The sequence below is a fragment of the Pelmatolapia mariae genome, linkage group LG3_W (genome assembly GCF_036321145.2).
Source record: "Pelmatolapia mariae isolate MD_Pm_ZW linkage group LG3_W, Pm_UMD_F_2, whole genome shotgun sequence".
Taxonomy (NCBI): Eukaryota; Metazoa; Chordata; class Actinopteri; order Cichliformes; family Cichlidae; genus Pelmatolapia; species Pelmatolapia mariae.
Window position 1 is genome coordinate 37,764,332 of NC_086229.1, and position 21,298 is coordinate 37,785,629.

Here is a 21,298-nt window from a genome sequence, read left to right on the forward strand (position 1 = left end):
ACAGACTTTACCATGAAGATCGTCAGTGTGGTTCAGTATAATATTAGCCTTATGTCTGCAGTTTAGTGTCAGCATAACTTTCACATCATATTCATCTCAGCACAACTAAAACATGCTGACTGACCTCAGAGTTTCAAGTCCACATCCTGGACCCTCCAGAAAACCACACAGCTGCTTCACTCCTGGTTCCCGCAACTTGTTGTTGTCACTCAGGTCCAGCTCTCTCAGATGGGAGGGGTTGGACTTCAGCGCTGCTGCCAGATAATCACAGCTCATCTCTGACAAACCACAGCGCCTCAATCTGTAAAAAGAGTGAAAGATGTATGTTTATTAGACAAAGTGTGTGCTTGAAATCAATCAGTGTTTCATCATCTGTTCAGAGCTGAAGAAGGTTCAGAATGTAGAATTTTTTAAAAAAAGGAAGCCAAAAGGAAGCAGCTTCAAAGAAACACAACATGAGAAAAAACTGAATTTTCCAAATTAAAGTTGCACATTTAGCATAAAAACATGAAAAATCATGAAAAAGACTTTAAAAAGTCCTGTTTGTCATTCAACGAACCACATGGCTTCACTTTTAAAGGTGAAGTTGGAAAGAAATTGACATATTTGAAGTCCAACACCTTTTTCCAGTCACATTATTAAAGCAGACAAACTACAAGCTCATTTTCATTCCAACAAGTCATCTTCTGACCTGGACTAACAACACTGGTCTCTCTCAGAGTTACACTTTGGAGACGGCCCCTGAGTGCTCGTCTCACAGCCGCACATGGACCAGCAACGCATTAATCCAGTGTGGGTAGGTACCCTGGGTAATGATGAGTTTTCATGAATCAGCTGACAGTTCTGCAGAGCTATATACATATGGAAAGTATTAACAGAGGGGAAAAGATGTATATATATATATATAAAATGTACAAATATTTTAGACTCAATTGGCTTCTCTCAAAATGTAAAAGAACCCACCCACCACTTTAATCACACTCTAGATCTTGTTTTAACATATGGTATAGAAACTGAACATTTAACAGTGTTTCCTGAAAACCCTCTGCTGTCTGATCATTTCCAGATAACATTTTCATTTACAATAATTGATTACACAGCAGTGGAGAGTAGACTTTATCAAAGTAGATGTCTTTCTGAAAGCGCTGTAACTAAGTTTAAGAATATAATCCACCCACTGTTATCATCTTCAATGCCCTGTACCAACATAGAGCAGAGCAGCTATCTGAATGCTACTCCAACAGAGGTTGATTATCTTGTTAATAATTTTACCTCCTCACTACGTACGACTCTGGATACTGTAGCTCCTGTGAAAACTAAGGCCTCAAATCTGAAGTCCCTGACTCCGTGGTATAATTCTCAAACACGTAGCCTAAAGCAGATAACCCGTAAGCTGGAGAGGAAATGGCGCGTCACAAATTTAGAGGATCATCATTTAGCCTGGAGAAATAGTTTGCTGCTTTATAAGAAAGCCCTCCGCAAAGCCAGAACATCTTACTACTCGTCACTGATTGAAGAAAATAAGAACAACCCCAGGTTTCTCTTCAGCACTGTAGCCAGGCTGACAAAAAGTCAGAGCACTGTTGAGCCAACAATCCCTTTAACGTTAACTAGTAATGACTTCATGAACTTCTTCACAAATAAAATTTTTATCATTAGAGAAAAAATTACCAATAATCATCCCACAGATGTAATATTATCTACAGCTACTTTTAGTACCATCGATGTTAAGTTAGACTCTTTTTCTCCAATTGATCTTTCTGAGTTAACTTCAATAATTAATTCCTCCAAACCATCAACGTGTCTTCTAGACCCCATTCCTACAAAACTGCTCAAAGAAGTCCTGCCATTAATTAATTCTTCAATCTTAAATATGATCAACCTATCTCTAATAATCGGCTATGTACCACAGGCCTTCAAGCTGGCTGTAGTTAAACCTTTACTTAAAAAGCCATCTCTAGACCCAGCTGTCTTAGCTAATTATAGGCCAATCTCCAACCTTCCTTTCATATCAAAAATCCTTGAAAGAGTAGTTGTCAAACAGCTAACAGATCATCTGCAGAGGAATGGCTTATTTGAAGAGTTTCAGTCAGATTTCAGAGCTCATCACAGCACAGAAACAGCTTTAGTGAAGGTTACAAATGATCTTCTTATGGCCTCTGACAGTGGACTCATCTCTGTGCTTGTCCTGCTAGACCTTAGTGCAGCGTTCGATACTGTTGACCATAATATCCTATTAGAGCGATTAGAACATGCTGTAGGTATTACAGGAACTGCACTGCAGTGGTTTGTATCATATCTATCTAATAGACTCCAATTTGTACATGTAAATGGAGAGTCCTCTTCACCCACTAAGGTCAATTATGGTGTTCCACAGGGTTCAGTGCTAGGACCAACTCTATTTACATTATACATGCTTCCCTTAGGCAGCATCATTAGAAGACATAGCATAAATTTTCACTGCTATGCAGATGACACGCAGCTCCATCTATCCATGAAGCCAGGTAACACACACCAATTAGTTAAACTGCAGGAATGTCTTAAAGACATAAAGACCTGGATGGCCACTAACTTTCTGCTTCTTAATTCAGATCAAACTGAGGTTATTGTACTCGGCCCTGAAAATCTTAGAAATATGGTATCTAACCAGATTCTTACTCTGGATGGCATTACCTTGGCCTCCAGTAATGCTGTGAGGAACCTTGGAGTCATTTTTGACCAGGACATGTCCTTCAACGCACATATTAAACAAATATGTAAGACTGCTTTCTTCCATTTGCGCAACATCTCTAAAATCAGAAATATCCTGTCTCAGAGTGATGCTGAAAAACTAGTTCATGCCTTCATTACTTCCAGGCTGGACTACTGTAATTCATTATTATCAGGAAGTCCTAAAAACTCCCTGAAAAGTCTTCAGCTAATCCAAAATGCTGCAGCAAGAGTACTGACAGGGACTAGGAAGAGAGAACACATTTCTCCTGTTTTGGCTTCCCTTCATTGGCTTCCTGTTAAATCCAGAATTGAATTCAAAATCCTGCTCCTCACATACAAGGTCTTAAATAATCAGGCCCCATCTTATCTTAATGACCTTGTAGTGCCATATCACCCTATTAGAGCACTTCGCTCTTGCACTGCAGGCCTACTTGCTGTCACTAGAGTATTTAAAAGTAGAATGGGAGGGAGAGCCTTCAGTTTTCAGGCCCCTCTTCTGTGGAACCAGCTTCCAGTTTGGATTCGGGAGACAGACACTATCTCTACTTTCAAGATTAGGCTTAAAACTTTCCTTTTTGCTAAAGCATATAGTTAGGGCTGGACCAGGTGACCCTGAATCCTCCCTTAGTTATGCTGCAATAGACGTAGGCTGCCGGGGATTCCCATGATGCATTGAGTTTTTCCTTTCCAGCCACTCACTATGTGTTAATAGACCTCTCTGCATCGAATCATATCTGTTATTAACCTCTGTCTCTCTTCCACAGCATGTCTTTATCCTGTTTTCCTTCTTCACCCCAACCAGTTGCAGCAGATGGCCGCCCCTCCCTGAGCCTGGTTCTGCCGGAGGTTTCTTCCTGTTAAAAGGGAGTTTTTCCTTCCCACTGTCGCCAAAGTGCTTGCTCATAGGGGGTCATATGATATGATTGTTGGGGTTTTCTCTGTATTTATTATTGTGCTATCTACTGTACAATATAAAGCGCCTTGAGGCGACTTTTGTTGTGATTTGGCGCTATATAAATAAAATTGAATTGAATTGAATTGAAATATACAAGCCGTTTTCTTTAAAGTAATATGTAATAAATAGTGTTGTGTATATACAGTTGGGTTATTGCACATAAAATTGGTATTGCACAGTGGTGGTCCATACTGTGTTATCGGTGCATGTGTGAGTTCAGGGTGGTTATGGCTTTGGGGAAGAAACTGTTTTTGAGTGTGTGGGTTTTTGTGCTGATGCACCTGTAGTGCTTCCCTGAGGGACGCAGGCTGAAGATGTTGAAACCAGAGTGGGAGCTGTCCTTGATAATGTTTGCTGCTCTGCTGATGCAGCAGGAGGAATAAATATCCATCAGGGAGGGGCGAGGGCAGTGTTTAGAAATAGAGAGATATTTTTTAATACGTATCTGCTTATTAGATTGTTTTATGAGAGGCCCAGACTTGACTAGGTCACAGGCTGATGTTATGGTTCAAAATATTGGGGTGCAGGAGACAACTCAAGATAACACTCTTGGTACAACGAGATAAGGTCAAACGAAGATTTTAATGCACACGTGCGGGAGATGGATACTGTACGCAGACAGCATCGATCTCGAAATGATGGAGCATTGTTCAAACTCTTATAGTCTCTAGTGGCCCCCACCTAGTCATAAAAGCCTAAACATTCACATTCTTTCTCTCACAAGGCGCCTAAGTTATGACCTCGGCTCCCTGTTTATCTGCTTCCAACAAGGTGGTGGGGGTAAAACTCCTGTAGAATGTGGTCTGTCTCCTCTGCTGTCAGAACAGAAAGGCCCTGACTCTCTGCACACAATATTCTCTTCATGATTCAGCAGTATGAAATGTCAAGAAACAGTGTAACACATTCACAGCAGATCGATGGTACAGGATAATACACACCTATCTAACGAATCTAATAATTGTCACATTCTTTTAACTCATGTAGGGTTAGAGAAATAATTTTACTGCTATTGTCCATATTACTATTGCATTAATAATTAATATTGATATTGCATTCAGATGTTCAAATATATAGGTATCATATTAGTCTTTATTACAGGTCCAGTAAGAACCACGTTAAACTGTTGAGTTGAATCTATAATTTTAAATGCTTTTCAATGTTTCCTATAATCTTAGACGTTTCTGTGTAGACTCCAGGGACAGGAAATATATTCTGTGCAAAAGGGAGACAGGAAACGCCACGCTTTGCAAAGGTGAAACCAAAAGCAGAGTCAGATTGTAAGGTGTTTTGAGCAGGCTGTTTTATTATGCATTTATATCTCTGATGAAGCTTTGATTAAGTTTTAAGTAGTGGTATTAGGTTGAAGAATACATTTTTACATTTTATATTTCTATACATTTCACATAGATCACAACACCGGATGGCCTGAGATCAATTGAAGTGCAGAGATCACAAATGCACACTCTGTGTACGCACAGACAGACATACACACACATACACACACACACTGTTAGGTGGTAGGTCAAAGTTGAGCATATTTCCTGATGAAGAAGAAGATGCAGGATGTGAGAGCTGAGCTGGCTTACGGGAAACCACCGGGGAGAGGATGGAGGCCAGTGTATTTTGATGGTGTCTCAAGTTGTCAAATAGAACATTTGTGGTTTTGAAGCTGATGTACTGACGCAATGAGGGGGCGTTAAACCCTGATGTATAAAAACTGTATTCTGATGTTTGGAGATTGAGATTGTGGTGCTGTCTGCGTACAGAGTCAGCTCTTTCTCCCACGCGTGTCATTTCATTAAAATCATCGTCTTTACCCTTATTTATGATGACTTTTTGACATGAAAGCACATATCGCTCTTACTCTCAACACGCAGCAGGTACTGCCATGGGCACCTTGTCTGTGCCAAACAACTACACTGCCCATGAGGCTACATTCTTTAGGGATATGCCTTTAGCATTCTGCCTATTAGCTTAGCACAACAACAACTACAAAAAGGCACTCTCTCACCCAGGAAACACACAGCTGTAGAGAGAGCGTTTGTCACCCTGTAACCATGGCAACCATAATGCTACCGCCTGGAACAACAGAACATAGCTGTCAAACAAAACCCAAACAGTCCTGACCCGCGACAAGATGAAACAGGAAAATAACACTGTTTAATCACTTTATTTCAACAAAGTAACTCTAAATACCACCTTTTCAAACGGTAACTGTAACGGAATACAGTTACTCATATTTTGTATTTTGAATACATAATGGTGGTACATTTATTCCGTTACTCCCCAACACTGAACAGCATATACAGCCAGCACTTATTAAGAACAACAGAGAAGGAAAAAGCAAATGGCAAACAAGTAAAACAACTCATAATCCAGTGAGTCCAATCCACATTGAAGATCAAATCCAGAGATCAAGGAACATTACTTTTTAATGTATTTTGTAAAGTATTCCGTTACGTTACTCAATGAGAGTAACAACTTCTGAATAATTTGGATTACTTAATATATTATCAAGCGTTTTATAACTACATCAATGTGATTTATTACTATTACTGAAGGTTACTCACCATGCCAATACCAACTAGATTTTTAAATCTTAATATAAAATGAGTAACAGTAGGTGGACATTAGGTAAGGCTGCACTTTTTGCAGCGATCTCATATGGAAAACTATTCCCAGCATATATAAAACATGTCCGCGGCTCCAAACTGTAGTAAAGGTACCTCTGGCTACTACGTCGGGTTCCGTATCAGCTTCGTAGCTGAAAACTAGCTTTACTTTGTTGTCTGGGTCACTTTGCTAGCGAGAGACAGAGAGAAGAGTTGAAAGGCTGCTCCAACGGAACTTATTGTTTTGGAGGAAAACACGAACACAGCGTACAGTCGAGTCTTAATAGCTTACTTACAACTGGGCTCGTCAGGCACTCTTTTTGACTGCAATGGTTATTATTTATTATTATTTACATGCTTCCATTTCCCTTTTCTGCTCGGTGACAACTCGTATGTTTTAACTCCTTTTTCTCCCTCCTTCACACTCACAGGCACATAACGGGTATGGCAGTGAATTCTCCCTCCAGCACAGAATACAAAGTCGCTAAATGATGTCATCACCTAATTTGCATAATTGTTCATGCTAATATAATTGTAACCCATGTTGTTGGAGAGAGAAATAACATCGTGGAAGAGACATAAAGTGAGTAAAAAACGTCCTAAATGCATTTGCAGTTTATTTAGAACTACAAATTAAATTTATTTTAGCAATTATTGTTTTTTTAATGTCACAATTCCAACCCTGCTCCTTTACCCGGGCTTGGACCAGCAAAAGTGACCCGAAATAGGCACTCTGGTGGAGTTACTTTGTGTGTGTGTGTTTATAAGTAGTTTTAAACCTTGTGATCCACAAAACAGCATAAGAGTAAAAGAGTAAAAGAAGAACTGCCTGCGTTACAGCACTCGGTGCTTGTTGAGAGTAAAAGCGATACGCGCTTTCACGTCATGAATATTTAGAATAGTGCTCTTCTAAATATTCCATGAACCTGTTTGAAAACAAAGGGGGATTGTGCTTTTCAATACCTAGCTCCAATACTGTGGAACAGTTTAACTCCCTTGCTAAGCACCATTGACCCTGTGACTTCTTTTAAAAAACAGCTTAAAACACATCTGTTTAGAGAGGTATTTGGGTACTGTCTGTGTGTAAGATGTTGTTTTGCTGTGCGCTTTTAAACTTCCTTTATATTGTTATAGTTATTTGCTTTCTATATGCTTTTATATTCCCATGTGAAATACTCTGTAATAGCTTCCTGTCTTGATGGTGCTAAATAAATAATTAATAATAAATAATAATTATTTACTTACTTTTACTCTTCTCCAGCTTCTGTTTGAAATCCTCTCACAGAGCCTGAATCTTGCTTTTTTGTCATGTTTGGTCCTGTGTTAGGCTTCTCTGTGTGTTCCTCTGCTTTAACACACACCTCACCACAGTAGCTGTGTGGGTTGTGTCTGTAACAGTCATATCAGCTTCTGATACCATGAATATCATCACAGCTCCTAACTCCATCTTTATTAGCTTTGACATTCGTGTCTTTCTTTTCTCTCTCTCTGTTTCCACACAAGCTCAAAGTCTCTGCAGCCTGTTTTTATCTGCTACATCCCTCACACACTCTACAGCCTCATCAGTACTGACTTCATCTTCACTGACTGATGGAGCACAACATGAACCTATGGAGGCTGAAAAACTGTCCTGTCTAACATCTCCCCGTCATCACTCCACTTGTGTCAGCCTTTAAATGAACCCTGCTCAAGTCTGTCACTTGTATTTGGAGCCAAAAGGAAAACTGGTGTTCAGTCGTTTTGAAAGACAACATTTCTGAAAGCACTCAAACTTCTTCACATTTGTGTTCAAACACATCCTGAACATTTAGGAACTATAGAAAGTTTTAAACATCAATCAAAGACCTGAAATACAGAAAAACAACAAAAGCTGCAGTCAGTGACTTCACCTCAGAGTCTCCAGTCGACAGTTTGGACTCTCCAGTCCAGCACACAGAAGCTTCACTGCTGAATCCTGCAGTTTGTTCCAACTCATGTCCAGTTCTGTCAGATGGGAGGGGTTGGACTTCAGAGCTGAGGCCACAACTTCACAGTGAGACTCTGAGAGTCGACACAGAGTCAGTCTGTGATTATAAAAAAATATAAAATGTGTTATCATTAAAGCAGAAAATGAATGAACTCAGAGCTGCTGATATCAGATCTGATTTCAGGGGAACTAAACAAAGAAATGACTGGCTCATTTTAGCTTTCTGAGCCATTAGTCTGCTGGTATATCACTAGTTGGCAGAAAAAGATTTGTATTCCTGTTCTGGGCTTCAGTGTTTATGACTCCAGATCCAGGTGACAGCAAGTCAAGATGATGTTACTTGTCTGTGTCCAGCAGCAGCCTGTATTCACTTTGAATATTGTTATAAACTGACATGGATCAGTTTGTCTTTGATTGGTTTGTAAATAACACTGTTTCCATTGAACTTGAGTGACAGTACAAAGACAGAGAGGGAGAAAAAGGAAAGAGCAAGATGGAGACTGCAAAGTGTTATAATTCAGTGTTATGGATATTTTTGTACTGTGTTTTTTGTCTGCCACACCAGAGGGTGGCATAGTTTGTGCCCTGTGTTATTGCTGCTATGTTCCAGGTGGAGGCTGACCATTGGTTGAGGGCTGGGAGAGGCCGGCTATAAATGAGGACCCTTCCCAACCGGCACACACACACACACACACACACACACACATATATATATATGTATATATATGTATATGTCATGAGAAAATTCTGTCACTTCTCAGTGATGATAATACTTATAAGCCCTTGAAACGAGACCCAGGAAGTGGTTACAGGAAGGGGGTGACTGTCTGAAGAAGTTAGAAGAAGACAAGGCTATCGACCAGTCCTCATACCACAGACTTTACCCAGGGGAATCTACACCGAGTATACATAAACAGCGTGCACCTTTAAGACCGATTGTCTGCATGATCAACTCGGTCACCTATAACATCTCCAAGTTTCTGGCTTCGATCCTAAACCCACTGGTAGGCAGCTCTCAACACCACATCCAGAGGTGATGAACGGACTGCCGTGGAGCATCCGTCAGCACGGGTTTAAATAGTCCTTTAGGTAATCGCCCTAATGGAAAGCAGGTGTGCCGGTGATGGCCCAGCCCGGGCGTGTGGCCACCAGAGCATCCCACACACACACAGACTCCTCAGACACAGGCCCACAAACCATGACGGCATCCCAGTCACGGAAGCGTTGAAGGTGGTTTGTAAAAGATTACAGGATGACCCCAACCTCAGCAACAGGACCACTCTCAGCATCGACCAAGTGTGTTTGCTTTTGGAACTGTGTCTTAATTCCACCTACTTCACATACAAGGGTCAGTTCTACAGGCAGAAACATGGGTGTGCCATGGGCTCCCCAGTTTCACCCATCGTGGCCAATTTGTACATGGAAAAAGTGGAAAAGAGGGCTTTGCTATCCTACCCTGGAACATCACCAAGCCATTGGTTCAGATATGTGGATGACACCTGGGTGAAAATCAAATCTCAGGACGTACCACAATTCACAGATCACATTAACTTGGTGGACCGATGCATCAAATTCACCAGGGAGGATATGAAAAGTGGCCAGATAGCCTTCTTAGACTGTTAGATTTTCATCAGTAGTGGGGGACATCTAAAAGCTGACGTGTACAGTAAACCTACACATATGGATCAGTATTCATCATCCACTGGAGCACAAACTGGGTGTCATCAGGACGCTACAACACAGAGCGAACACCATTCCCACAGACACAGTGGCAGGGAAGCAGAAGAACATCATATCAAGAAGGCCCTGAGTAAATGTGGTTATCCCAGCTGGACTTTTGTCATAGCTGGAAAGACACCTAAAGAAAGCTCCAGCCGATCCAGGAGAGAAGAAGACCGCTGCCTAAGAGAAAACCTGTAGTGATCCCATATGAGACAGTTGAGACACATTTTTTCTAAACACCGCGTCTCTGTGGCTTTCAAACCCCAAAACATGCTGTTCCAAAAATTGGTCCACCCCAAAGACATCAAGGAAACCAAACAACCTCATTGATCAGTGGTATTTGGTCAGTGGTTGTTGATCAGTGGGCATGATATTTTGCATAATTACGATTAATGAACTGACCTCCCAGCCCATTGTTCCTTCAGTGGTGCTAGTTTCAGTCTGCGATGTAGGCGACACACACACAAAAACACACACACACACTGTTTTTGCTCACGATCACGTATTATTTATAACAACAATGCGCTGTGATAGCACATCCCGGTCCAGCCCGGGCGTTGGCATCCTTCATGCAGTGGAGCCACTGCAGCAGGGCATGGTCCGAGCAGAGGGTGAATGAGCGCCCCAGGAGGTAATAGAGAAGGGAGTCGACCGCCCACCGATAGCCAAGCACTCCTTTTCCACAGTGCTGTACTGGCCCTCCCGCTCAGACAGCTTCCGGCTAATGTAGAGCACGGGCCGGTTGACCTTTTAGTTACTGCTTTAACTCTTTTATTGTACTATTATTGTTTTTTATTGTTATTACTGTATTACATTGTTGTTTTTTAATGCCATTTTTATATTGGTAAGCACTTTGTGCAGCATCGGCTGTTTGAAATGTGCTATATAAATAAATTTGACCTTGACCTTGACCCCCCTGTACCTCTTGGGACAAAACGGCCCCCAGCCCTCTGTGTGACACATCAGTCTGCTGAACAAAACGGTGGGAAAAGTCAGGAGTGTGGAGCAGCGGCTCTCCACAGAGAGCTTTCTTCACCTGCACAAACGCTGCCTGGCACGGCCCCGTCCACTGGACCAGATCCGGAGCACCCTTGCGGGTGAGATCAGTCAAAGGGCTGGTCAGCTCTGAAAACCCTGGCCCAAAACGGCGGTAGTAACCCGCCAGCCCCAGGAACCGTCTCACCTCCTTTTTCATCTTGGGGCGCGGGCAGGGTGCTAGAGCCGCCGTTTTCTCTACCTGTGGACGCATCTACCTGCCCCCCAAGTGGTACCCCAAATACAGAACCTCCCTCTGTCCAACCGCACATTTCTTCGGGTTGGCCGTGAGCCCCGCCTGCCTCAGGGACTCCGCCCAGGTGTCACTGTAGATGATGACGTCATCCAAGTAGGCGGCAGCATATGCAGCGTGTGGATGCAGCACCCGGTCCATGAGGCGCTGAAAGGTGGCCGGGCCCCGAACAAGCCTAATGGAACCGTGATGAACTGGTACAAACCGTACGGAGTGGAGAAGGCTGTTTTCTCCTTGGACGCTGCAGACAGGGGAATCTGCCAGTAGCCCTTGGTTAAATCCAGTGTCGTGAAAAAACAGGCCGTGCCTAAGTGGTCCAGGAGCTCGTCAATCCAGGGCATGGGAAAAGCACCCTGTGACACCCCATTCACTTTGCGATAGTCGACACAGAACCGTATAGACCCATCCTTCTTCACCACGAGAACGATGGGGCTACACCAGGCTATTACTCCCATCTTCAGCATTTCAGCCAAGTCCCTCTGAATGATTTGCCTTTTGTGTTCAGCCTGTAGGGCCGCGAACGCACCGTCACGCCAGGCTGTTTCAAAATGATGCTCAATGAGAGACGTTCAGCCAGGCAGGGGGGAGAACACTTCTGCAAAGCGGTGTTGCAACGCAGCAACGTCCGCTCTCTGGGCCTGTGTGAGATGGTCATCACAATGGAGGGAAGCGGGAACGATAGAATTTGGCACCTCCGGCTCCAACTCATCTCTCTCCTTAACCAGGCTCACCAGAGAAGCAGACTCAGCCTCCCTCCATGCTTTCAGGAGGTTGAAGTGATAAATCTGCGTGGCCCCTTCCCTGTCCGACCGTGCGACCTCATAGTCAACATCTCCCACTCGCCGTGTGACCACAAAGGGACCTTGCCATTTGGCGAGTAATTTTGAGCTAGAAGAAGGGAGTAATTCAAGCACTCTGTCTCCCGGTAAAAATTGCCTGAGTCTAGCCCCTCTGTTATACAGGCGCTGCTGACGTTGCTGACGCTGCTGAGCCTGGAGCAGATTCTCCCATACTGAATCTCGTTTTTTGCGGGGCTCGGACCATCCTCCCAGCTTCCTTTGATTAGTTCGAGCACCCCACGCGGCTTCCTGCCGAACAGCAGTTCAAAGGGAGAAAATCCCGTGGAGGCCTGGGGCACCTCCTGCACTGCAAATAACACAGGGTCTAACCAACGATCCCAATTGCGTTCATCCTCTTGAATGAACTTAGGAATCATGGACTTTAAAGTCTTTTTCAGTCGCTCCACCAGCCTGTCAGTCTGAGGGTGGTAGACGCTGGTCCGAATAGATTTAATGCCCAACTAGTCATACAGTTCACGCAGTTTGCGCAACATGAGTGACATGCCCTGGTCAGTCAGTAGCTTTTTTGGGATACCGACTCGGGAGATGACCTGAAACAGGGCCTGCGCCACGCTCGTCGCAGAGATGGTTCACAGTGGCACTGCTTCTGGAAATCACGTTGCATAATCCACCAGCACTAGTACAAAGCGATAACTGCATGCACTCCGGTGAAACGGCCTGATCTTTTGGATTGGCTGGCTGATTATGGGGTGGTTGTAGTTCAGGTGGTAGAGCAGGTCATCCACTGATCAGAAGATTCGTGGTTCGATTCCTGGCTTCCCCTAGTCTACATGCCAAATATCCTTGGGCAAGATACTAACCCCAAATTGCTCTCCGATGCATCCATCAGAGTATGAATGTTAGCTATGAAGCACTTAAAAAGATGTGCTTGTGTGAATGGGTGTGAATGGGTGAATGCACAAGTCCTTTGAGTGCTCAGATGAGTAGAAAAGTCTTATATAAGAACCAGTCCATTTATCATTAACAAGTTGGCATTGGTTATAATGAGCCGCCTGGAAAAGTATTTCCCAAAAACTGGGTGTGCGAGTGTCACAACTCACTCGATATAACCTATCTTTTAATGACGAGGTAGGTCTTCGCGGCTTCAGGGCTCACCACGTGAGCATCAATCTCAATCACTTGGTCGAAGGCTGAGCGTAAGGTGTCGTCACGAGACTGTTCCAGTGGGAAATGTCCTGTGGGGGCCCCATGGGGGTAATTTCCAGAGACGGCAGGTCCTCCCTTTAAGGCCCCCCCCCCCCCCCCGGAGTCAGCGTCAGATGACCCTGCGTCACCGCTGTGCTGACCGCCACGCAGACACTACACGCTACCACTGGTTGTGATCGCATCCCCGCATAATGTCCCAACAGCTGATTAAACCCCGGCCAATTCGTGCCTAAGATAAAGGGATGCAACAGGCGTGGGCTAACCGCAGCCTTAACTCTATGCGTTTTGCCCTTATATTTTAACAACAGTGACACTATGGGATACCTGTGCAGATCACCATGAACACCGCACCTCCACCCACTCCGCCTCCAACAATGCCCCGGGGCGAACCAAGCTTTGGTGCACGAGGGTCTGCGTACAGCCCCTGTCCACCAAAGACTGGCGTACACCCCATTGACCCCTTACTGGAATGCTGTATGTCCCTCCTGGACCGGGGGAGGGTGCTGGGGCGCCGGCGACACGGAACACCTGCCCCACTTCCATCAGCTTAGGTGTCCCGGCTTCCCGCACTTCCAGCACACCTGCCCCGGCATCTGTGCTGCTCTCCGTGGCTCAGGGGCAGCGCCAGATGTCTCCGATCCCTGGGGAAGCAAAGTGGAAGAAAACGGGTTAGTAGGACTCCACGCCGGGGTCCGTTCTCCCGGCCGATCCTCCCCAGTCAGCCTGAAGGCACGAAACTGCCGGCAATGGTCTTCCGAGCGAGGCCCATCCGGTCCAACATGGCCCGGCACACGTCGTCGAAGCTGCTCCGCGAGGCAGGCAGCAGGCCCAGGGACGCTGTCTGAGCCTCCCCTGATAGCAGTGGGATCAGTCGCGGGGGCCCACTCCGCTCGCGGCCACCAGCACGCCTGGGCTGGGCACGCCTCCAAAAAGACCTGGGGTTGTCACCCTCCAACATCCTGTGTATCGCCACCGACAGAAGAGGCGACTTCGGCGACGCAGCAGCCCCGACCAGTTGCTCCAGGACCTTGGTCTGGTGGTCCGAATGTTCCTGGAGCTTCATCAGATGGTCCCACTGGGCCGCGGCCTGGTCCCGCCAGCATCTGTGCCAACAACTGCAAAGGCTGAGCGGGCGACGCATCGTGGGGGTCAGACATCCAACACTGGGTTTCGGCACCACTTGTGATGTAGACGACACACACACACACACACACACACACACACACACACACCGTTTTTGCTCACAATCACGTTTTATTTATGACAACAATGGGCCATGACAGCTTGTCCCGGTCCAGCCCCCTGAGCTCACCGCTCCACCCCTCCCCTGCAGCTACACCAGGGACCACACCTCCGCCACACAGTCATTATGCAAATGTACTGTTTATAAGATTGGGGAAACCTGCAGTCAGCTGAGACGGAAGAAGTCACTTGGATGAGTGACGAAACGTTTCCCCCACTGAAAACACTACATCCAGATGAACAGAATCAATTTTGGGATTTACTTACAAGGATGATTGGGATCAAGACAATACACTAATTAATGATCTTAATGATCATCTGGACTCACCGAGCCGTTCTGCAGTTCCTCACAGCTGGAATCAGTCTCTGTCGTCCCCGATCTGAAGTTTTGTACTTCTGCACATCCAACTCATCCAGAACCTCATCTGACATCTGCAGCATGAAGGCCAGAGCTGAGCAGTGGATCTCAGAGAGTTTCTTCTCTGATCTGTTCTCTGACTTCAGGAACTCTTGGATCTCCTGAAATAATGAGAGGTCGTTCATCTCCATCAGACAGTGGAAGATGTTGATCCTTCTGTCTGGAGAGATTTGATCACTGTTCATCTCCTTCAGGTTGTTGATGACTCTCTGGATGGTTCCTGGACTGATCTCTGTCTGACCCAGCAGACCTCCTAAGAGTCTCTGGTTGGACTCCAGACAGAGGCCATGAAGGAAGCGAACAAACAGGTCCAGGTGGCCATTTTTACTTTGGAGGGATTTTCTCATGACTTGCTTCAGAAAATCATCCAACGATGACTCTTTATATTTTTTCCCAAAGAAGTTCTTCAGCACCTCTGTCTTCCTGTTGGTGAAACAGTGGAACATGTAGACTGCAGCCAGAAACTCCTGAATGCTCAGATGAACAAAGCAGTAAACTGGTTTCTGGAAGATCACACACTCTCTTTTGAAGATCTCTGTACAAACTCCTGAGTACACCGAGGCCTCTGTCACATCTAGACCACACTGCTCCAGGTCTTCTTGGTAGAACATGATGTTTCCTTTCTCCAGATGTTCAAACGCCAGCCTCCCCAGCTTCAGAAGAACTTCCCTGTCAGCCTCCGTCAGTTCCCGTGAACTCGTCTCATGTCCCTCATGGTACTTGTTCTTCTTCCTCTTTGTCTGAACCAGCAGGAAGTGTGAGTACATGTCAGTCAGGGTCTTGGGCAGCTCTCCTCTCTGCTCTGTAGTCAACATGTGCTCCAGAACTGTAGCAGTGATCCAGCAGAAGACTGGGATACTACACATGATGTGGAGGCTCCTGGATGTCTTCATGTGGGAGATGATTCTGCTGGACAGCTCTTCATCACTGAATCTCCTCCTGAAGTACTCCTCCTTCTGGGCGTCAGTGAAGCCTCGTACTTCTGTTAGCCTGTCGACACATGTAGGAGGGATCTGATTGGCTGCTGCAGGTCGGGAAGTTATCCAGACGAGAGCCGAGGGAAGCAGATCCCCCTGGATGAGGTTTGTGAGCAGCTGGCTGACTGATGCCTTCTGTGTGACATCAGTCAGCAGCTTCCTGTTGGTGAAATCCAATGAAAGTCTGCTTTCATCCAGGCCGTCAAAGATGAACAAAAGCTGAGAGACAGCCAGCTTCTCTGCTGTGACCTTCTGTAATGTTGGATGGAAAACATGGAGCAGCTCCAGAAGACTGTACTGCTCATCTCTGATCAGGTTCAGCTCCCTGAATGAAAGCAGAACCACCACACTGACATGTTGGTTCTCCAAGCCCTCTGCCCAGTCCAGAGTGAACTTCTGCACTGAGAAGGTTTTTCCAACACCAGCCACGCCGTTGGTCAGAACCACTCTGATGGGTCTCTGTTGGTCAGGTAAGGCTTCAAAGATGTCCTGGCACCTAATTGGAGTGTCATGGAGGGCGTCCATCTTGGAAGCTGTCTCCAGCTGCCTCACCTCATGTTGGGTATGAACCTCTTCACTCTGTCCCTCTGTGATGTAGAGCTCAGTGTAGATCCTGTTGAGGAGGGTTCTACTTCCTGTTTCATCACTTCCTTCAGTCACACGTTCACATCTCCTCCTCAGACTGATCTTATGTTCATCTAAAACCTCCTGCAGACCAACATCTGCTGAAAGAAAAAGAGAAAGAAAACTCTTCAATGTCTGAACAACACAAGAAGTCCAGTTTTCAGAAATGAGTCCATCAGCAGACAGATGTTCAGTCTTACTTTGTACACAGCTGCTCTGACTGGCTGTCTGCAGTCCAGCTCTGGTTCTGGATCTTTCTCCACACTGGGGACAGGAGGAGCCTCCTGATGAAGCAGACTGGTCCCAGTATGACCAGATGCACTGTCTGCAGAACCAGTGTCTACAGCTGGTAGAGACTGGATCCTTCAGGACGTCCTGACACAAAGCACAGCAGGACAGCTGCTCCTCCTCACAAACACCACTTCTCTTCCTCTCTCTGTGAACACATTTCTTCATCACTAAATAATTTACTGACTGTGGCTAAAATTATCCAAATTTAAAAGATGATGCAGAAGTTCTGATGGTCACAAAGAAGAGTAAAAGTTTTCTTCTGTTTGAATTCAGCATGTTGTCTGGAATCAAAGTGCTGTTTTGACACAAGAAGCATCACTTTGAGACTTTCGCACAAACAGTCATGTTTCCAGTTCACTCACATTCATTCCCTGGAGACTCACTCTAATCTGGTCCTCTCCATTCTTTACAGTAGATATATATGCAAATAAACAAATTCCAGTAGCTGTGACAAAGAGTTTCATCTCACCTCTGAGCTTTGGTCTGGCTCTCATGTTCCCCACACAGAGTGGTTTTAGAGGGAGGGACTCCCTCCTCTCTGTCCTCACACTGATCCATGCTGCTCAATTCAGCTCACACACACTTTCTACCTTCACCTGCAGAGGAAACACAAATCATTCATGTGCACATCAACTGAGAGCTGCAGAGGTCGTGTCTGATGTGTTGGACTAACATCCATCAGAGACACAGCTTTCATCAGTTCACTACAAAAAGTGTCACAGGTCAAGTTCAGCCCCCTAATCCTCCATTACTGTAGTCCTACAAAGCAGCAGGTTAAACATGGCTGCAGAGAGCAGCTTTATGTCAGTAACAAGCACCTCTGTGTTCCAAGTTAACTGGTTTTAATGTTAAGTAATTAGATACGTTTACATGTTTCAGATGTTGCGCCTGCAGATTCTTCAGTTTTTCTAAATGGATTATGTCAAATTTTCAGAAGATTAAAGTCCCTAAAAAGAAAAAAAAATTCTCCAGTTCTTGCAAACGATTCAAGTGTTCATATTATATTCAGATGAATATTTTAATTATGCTGATTTAACATATTTTAATAAACTTAAAATAGAAGGGCAAATTCTCCAGCCAGACTCAGAGTCCTTTTCTTTTTGACACGGTTGAGCAGCTTATTTGAGACGTAATTTTACCGTCAAACATGGTGATAACTGCCATTGGTGTGAAACTCTGGCCCGCTAATTACATTTGGCCCGCGAAGCCATACCAAATTACTATTAGAGCTGGCCTACTGGTATTATACAGCTAATATATATACATATACATCATATACATACACAACATACACATACATAGAGATTAGTATTAAGCTTTGCTTGTTCCATATCAGCAAAACTTGTTTGACTTGTTTGAGTCCATAAGAAAAGATTCATTCTTATATCTGGATAAAGATTTCAATAAATATTAATGTTAGCCTGCGACTTTGTTCCAGTTTTGAATTTTATTTGAGTTTGACACCCCTGCTGTAAGCGGTTAAACACCTGCTGCTAATTTAGCTGCTCAGGGCTATCAGAAGAAAAGTGGTCATTTAAATCACAGGAAACACAGAAGTTTCAGTCCAGCCAGAGGCCTTCTGTTGTTGTTTATCTGTATAGCTATCTTTTATGGTCTGCTGGTGGAATCTGCAGAAGGGGACAGGGGGAAACTTAATAAACTGGTCAATGGGCCAAAACAGTTTATTTTTATTTTGCCTTATTTGGTATCATTCTTTTTAGAACAACCTCACATGTCTGAATTTACTGTTATTTGTTTCATCTTGACATACTGTACTAACACAAAATCTAAAATTACACCAAAAAAAAAAAATCAGAGTAGAAAATAGTTATTTCTACTGTAACAAATACAACCATTAACAAATCATTTTCATAACTTGAATCACCAATCAATTGTAAATTTTTAAAACCTATGCACAAGGTATATGCAGATATTTACCTAAAAATGCAGGGGAGGCGTTTAAAAAAAACATTTCAAACTATTTACAGAACAATCAGCTGTTCTGCATAAAATAAGATACCACACAAATTATTTGTGCGACTGCAAAAAAATATTTCTGTCTACAGTAAGATAAAGGAGATAATCACAAGCCTGATACCTGCAGGCCTGACAGGTGTATCACTCCTCCTGTTTTCCACCTGGAGATAGTGTTTACACTATAATCTGCCTTTCGTGGGTTTTTGGCAGCAACTGTGACATTTAGCAGTTGCCTCAATGCTCTGATATACACTCCAAACAAGCTAAATGTCACAAATCTCTGACATATCAAAACTCTCTCTCACCACTGCCACTCCTAAAACTTCCGCCTCTTCCTAAAAAAGCAAAAAATAAATGCCATGTTGCCATATAATTTTGACATGGTAAATTTTTCCCGAAATAGGAAAGGGCGGTGCTTTTGTTTTTGCTTGCAAGCAGAGAGTGCTTTCGAGCGCTTTCCCTAGAAAACACAATTTTTACCATTTCTTCCCTCAGTACACAAAACAATATTATTGAGGACAAAGCACAGAATAGATTTTTATATATATTTACACTGTGATACTGCGTTGCATTTTCACAACTAATAATCTCTGCACCATCTCTTCTTCTGCCATCTGTTTTCCATCATATTCGTGAGAAACAAAAATGCTTTGTATAATGTTAGGAGTTTTTTTCCACTCTTCATGGAAGTTTAAACTAGAAAATCTAGTAACTACAAGCATAGTTTCAGTTTGCAGCACACAAGCATCAACAGTAACAACATGTTGTTTGACAACACTGTATGAAGACTAACACATATCAGGTTGTTTGATCTATAAATTAATTGAGATTATATATCAGATTTACTAGATGTAAAAGAAATAAATGCATGACTTCCTGTTCTGCTCAATCAGCTTCTTCAGTTTCTGTGACACCCTAATCATCAGCTGTCAGACTGAGTTCGCAGATTGCCTTATATAAAAAGGCTCTGATATCAGATAATCAGGACTGAATAATGTTCATTTTGTGATTATTTGTGCTTCTCATTGAGTCTTGTGTGTTGATGTTAACTTTTAGATGAGTATACTTGCTCTAAAACAGTCTTTTTACAGAATAATGAAGTTGATACAGAGCACCCATGCAATAAAGATTCTCAAAGTGACACAAAACAAGTAAAAAACCTTCATGAACAGTTAATTTGTATCTACTTTTAAACAAATTTAAAAACTATCAGGGTTTGATTCTGCACTTATCTTAACGTACCATTAAGAAGCTATCTGGATTTATTTAACATAAAATTATTGCTATTACTTGGCATAGGTTTATAACCAAATCCAGGAAAACTGACTGAAATAAGTTAAAGCAAGCGACAAAATTCAAAGTGTTTAACGCAAGACACGCACTATGGTGTGTCTCTTGTGACAACAAAGAAAACTTACAGTTTCTTCACACAGAGACACCAACAACAAGCTCCACTCCACAGCTGGACACTAAACACGGACACACAGGTGAGCTGCTTCTTGGAAGGAGGCGGGACTCCAGTTGAAGCTGAGCACAGGTGGGAGGGCCTTAACAGACACAGTTGAGTTCATTTAACAACATCCTTCAAATTCCTGAATGGCAGACTTCACTGTGAAAAGTTGAGCTTCCTTGGGATCTCTTTCCCCCTTTTCTTTCCTTTCCCCCCCATTTGCTCTGAATTTCCTCCACCCTTCCATGAGACACAGGATCCTTTTGTTTATACTGTCTTGCTTCATTTCCATTTATTCTGCCATTTAACTTCTCACAAACCAACTTTTTCAGGAAACAGACACAGTTTTACTTCACAAAGCCTCCTCTGACCTCTAGTACAGACACAACACCATAAAGAAATCAAATCAGAGTTTTTCTGTCATTCTGTGTCTGTAAATAAATAGAAAGCACTTATTTGGTGTAAACACATCACTGTTAGTACCAGCGTGAGTCTCAGGAGTCAGAGAGCACCATTCACACTGAGCTTTGACTTTGGTGGAGATAGACATATTTAAACTTCTTTACCAGAAGTACTAAGAACAAGTATTTGTGGTTATCAAACTGTCTTTAGATTTAACTTGTTAACTCTTGTTTTTTTTCCAGGTTTATAAAAGGAAATAATTTTTCACCAAAGTACATCACCATGGCAACCTATCTTGCACACTGTGAAGAATGTGACTGTAGTCCTCACCCTGCTGTCCTTCAGCCATGCTGTGTAAACAACCAAGGAAACTGAAATAACCTGTAAGTTTGTTTCTGCTACATCATCCAACATCCAACATAAAAAACGTTATTAACTCTTTGTTGAACTGCATAACAATTCTTAATGTTATTACAACCTGTTTAAAATTCAATCAATGGTCTTCTTGTTAAGCCTGGGGAATAAACCATGTGATTTAGTGATCATGATTGATTAGTTATGCCTGCAGTAGCCACCAGAGTGGCTATTTTGAGTCACTTTGACGGTACCAAGTCCGGATAAAGGTGGCGTGTTGGAATTGTGACATTAAAAAAAAC

The 21,298-nt window shown here is 43.6% G+C and overlaps 1 protein-coding gene across 1 annotated transcript in view; it reads right to left on the bottom strand.

The window, feature by feature from the left end:
- Positions 1 to 8,164: 8,164 nt before the first annotated feature.
- LOC134624410 (protein NLRC3-like) overlaps positions 8,165 to 21,298 on the bottom strand; it is a 59,042-nt gene continuing 45,908 nt past the window's right edge. Inside the window, 3 exon segments of the mRNA XM_063469396.1 lie at positions 8,165 to 8,342; positions 14,832 to 16,623; positions 16,723 to 16,958. Of these exon segments, the coding sequence (XP_063325466.1) occupies positions 8,165 to 8,342; positions 14,832 to 16,623; positions 16,723 to 16,958 (2,206 nt within the window).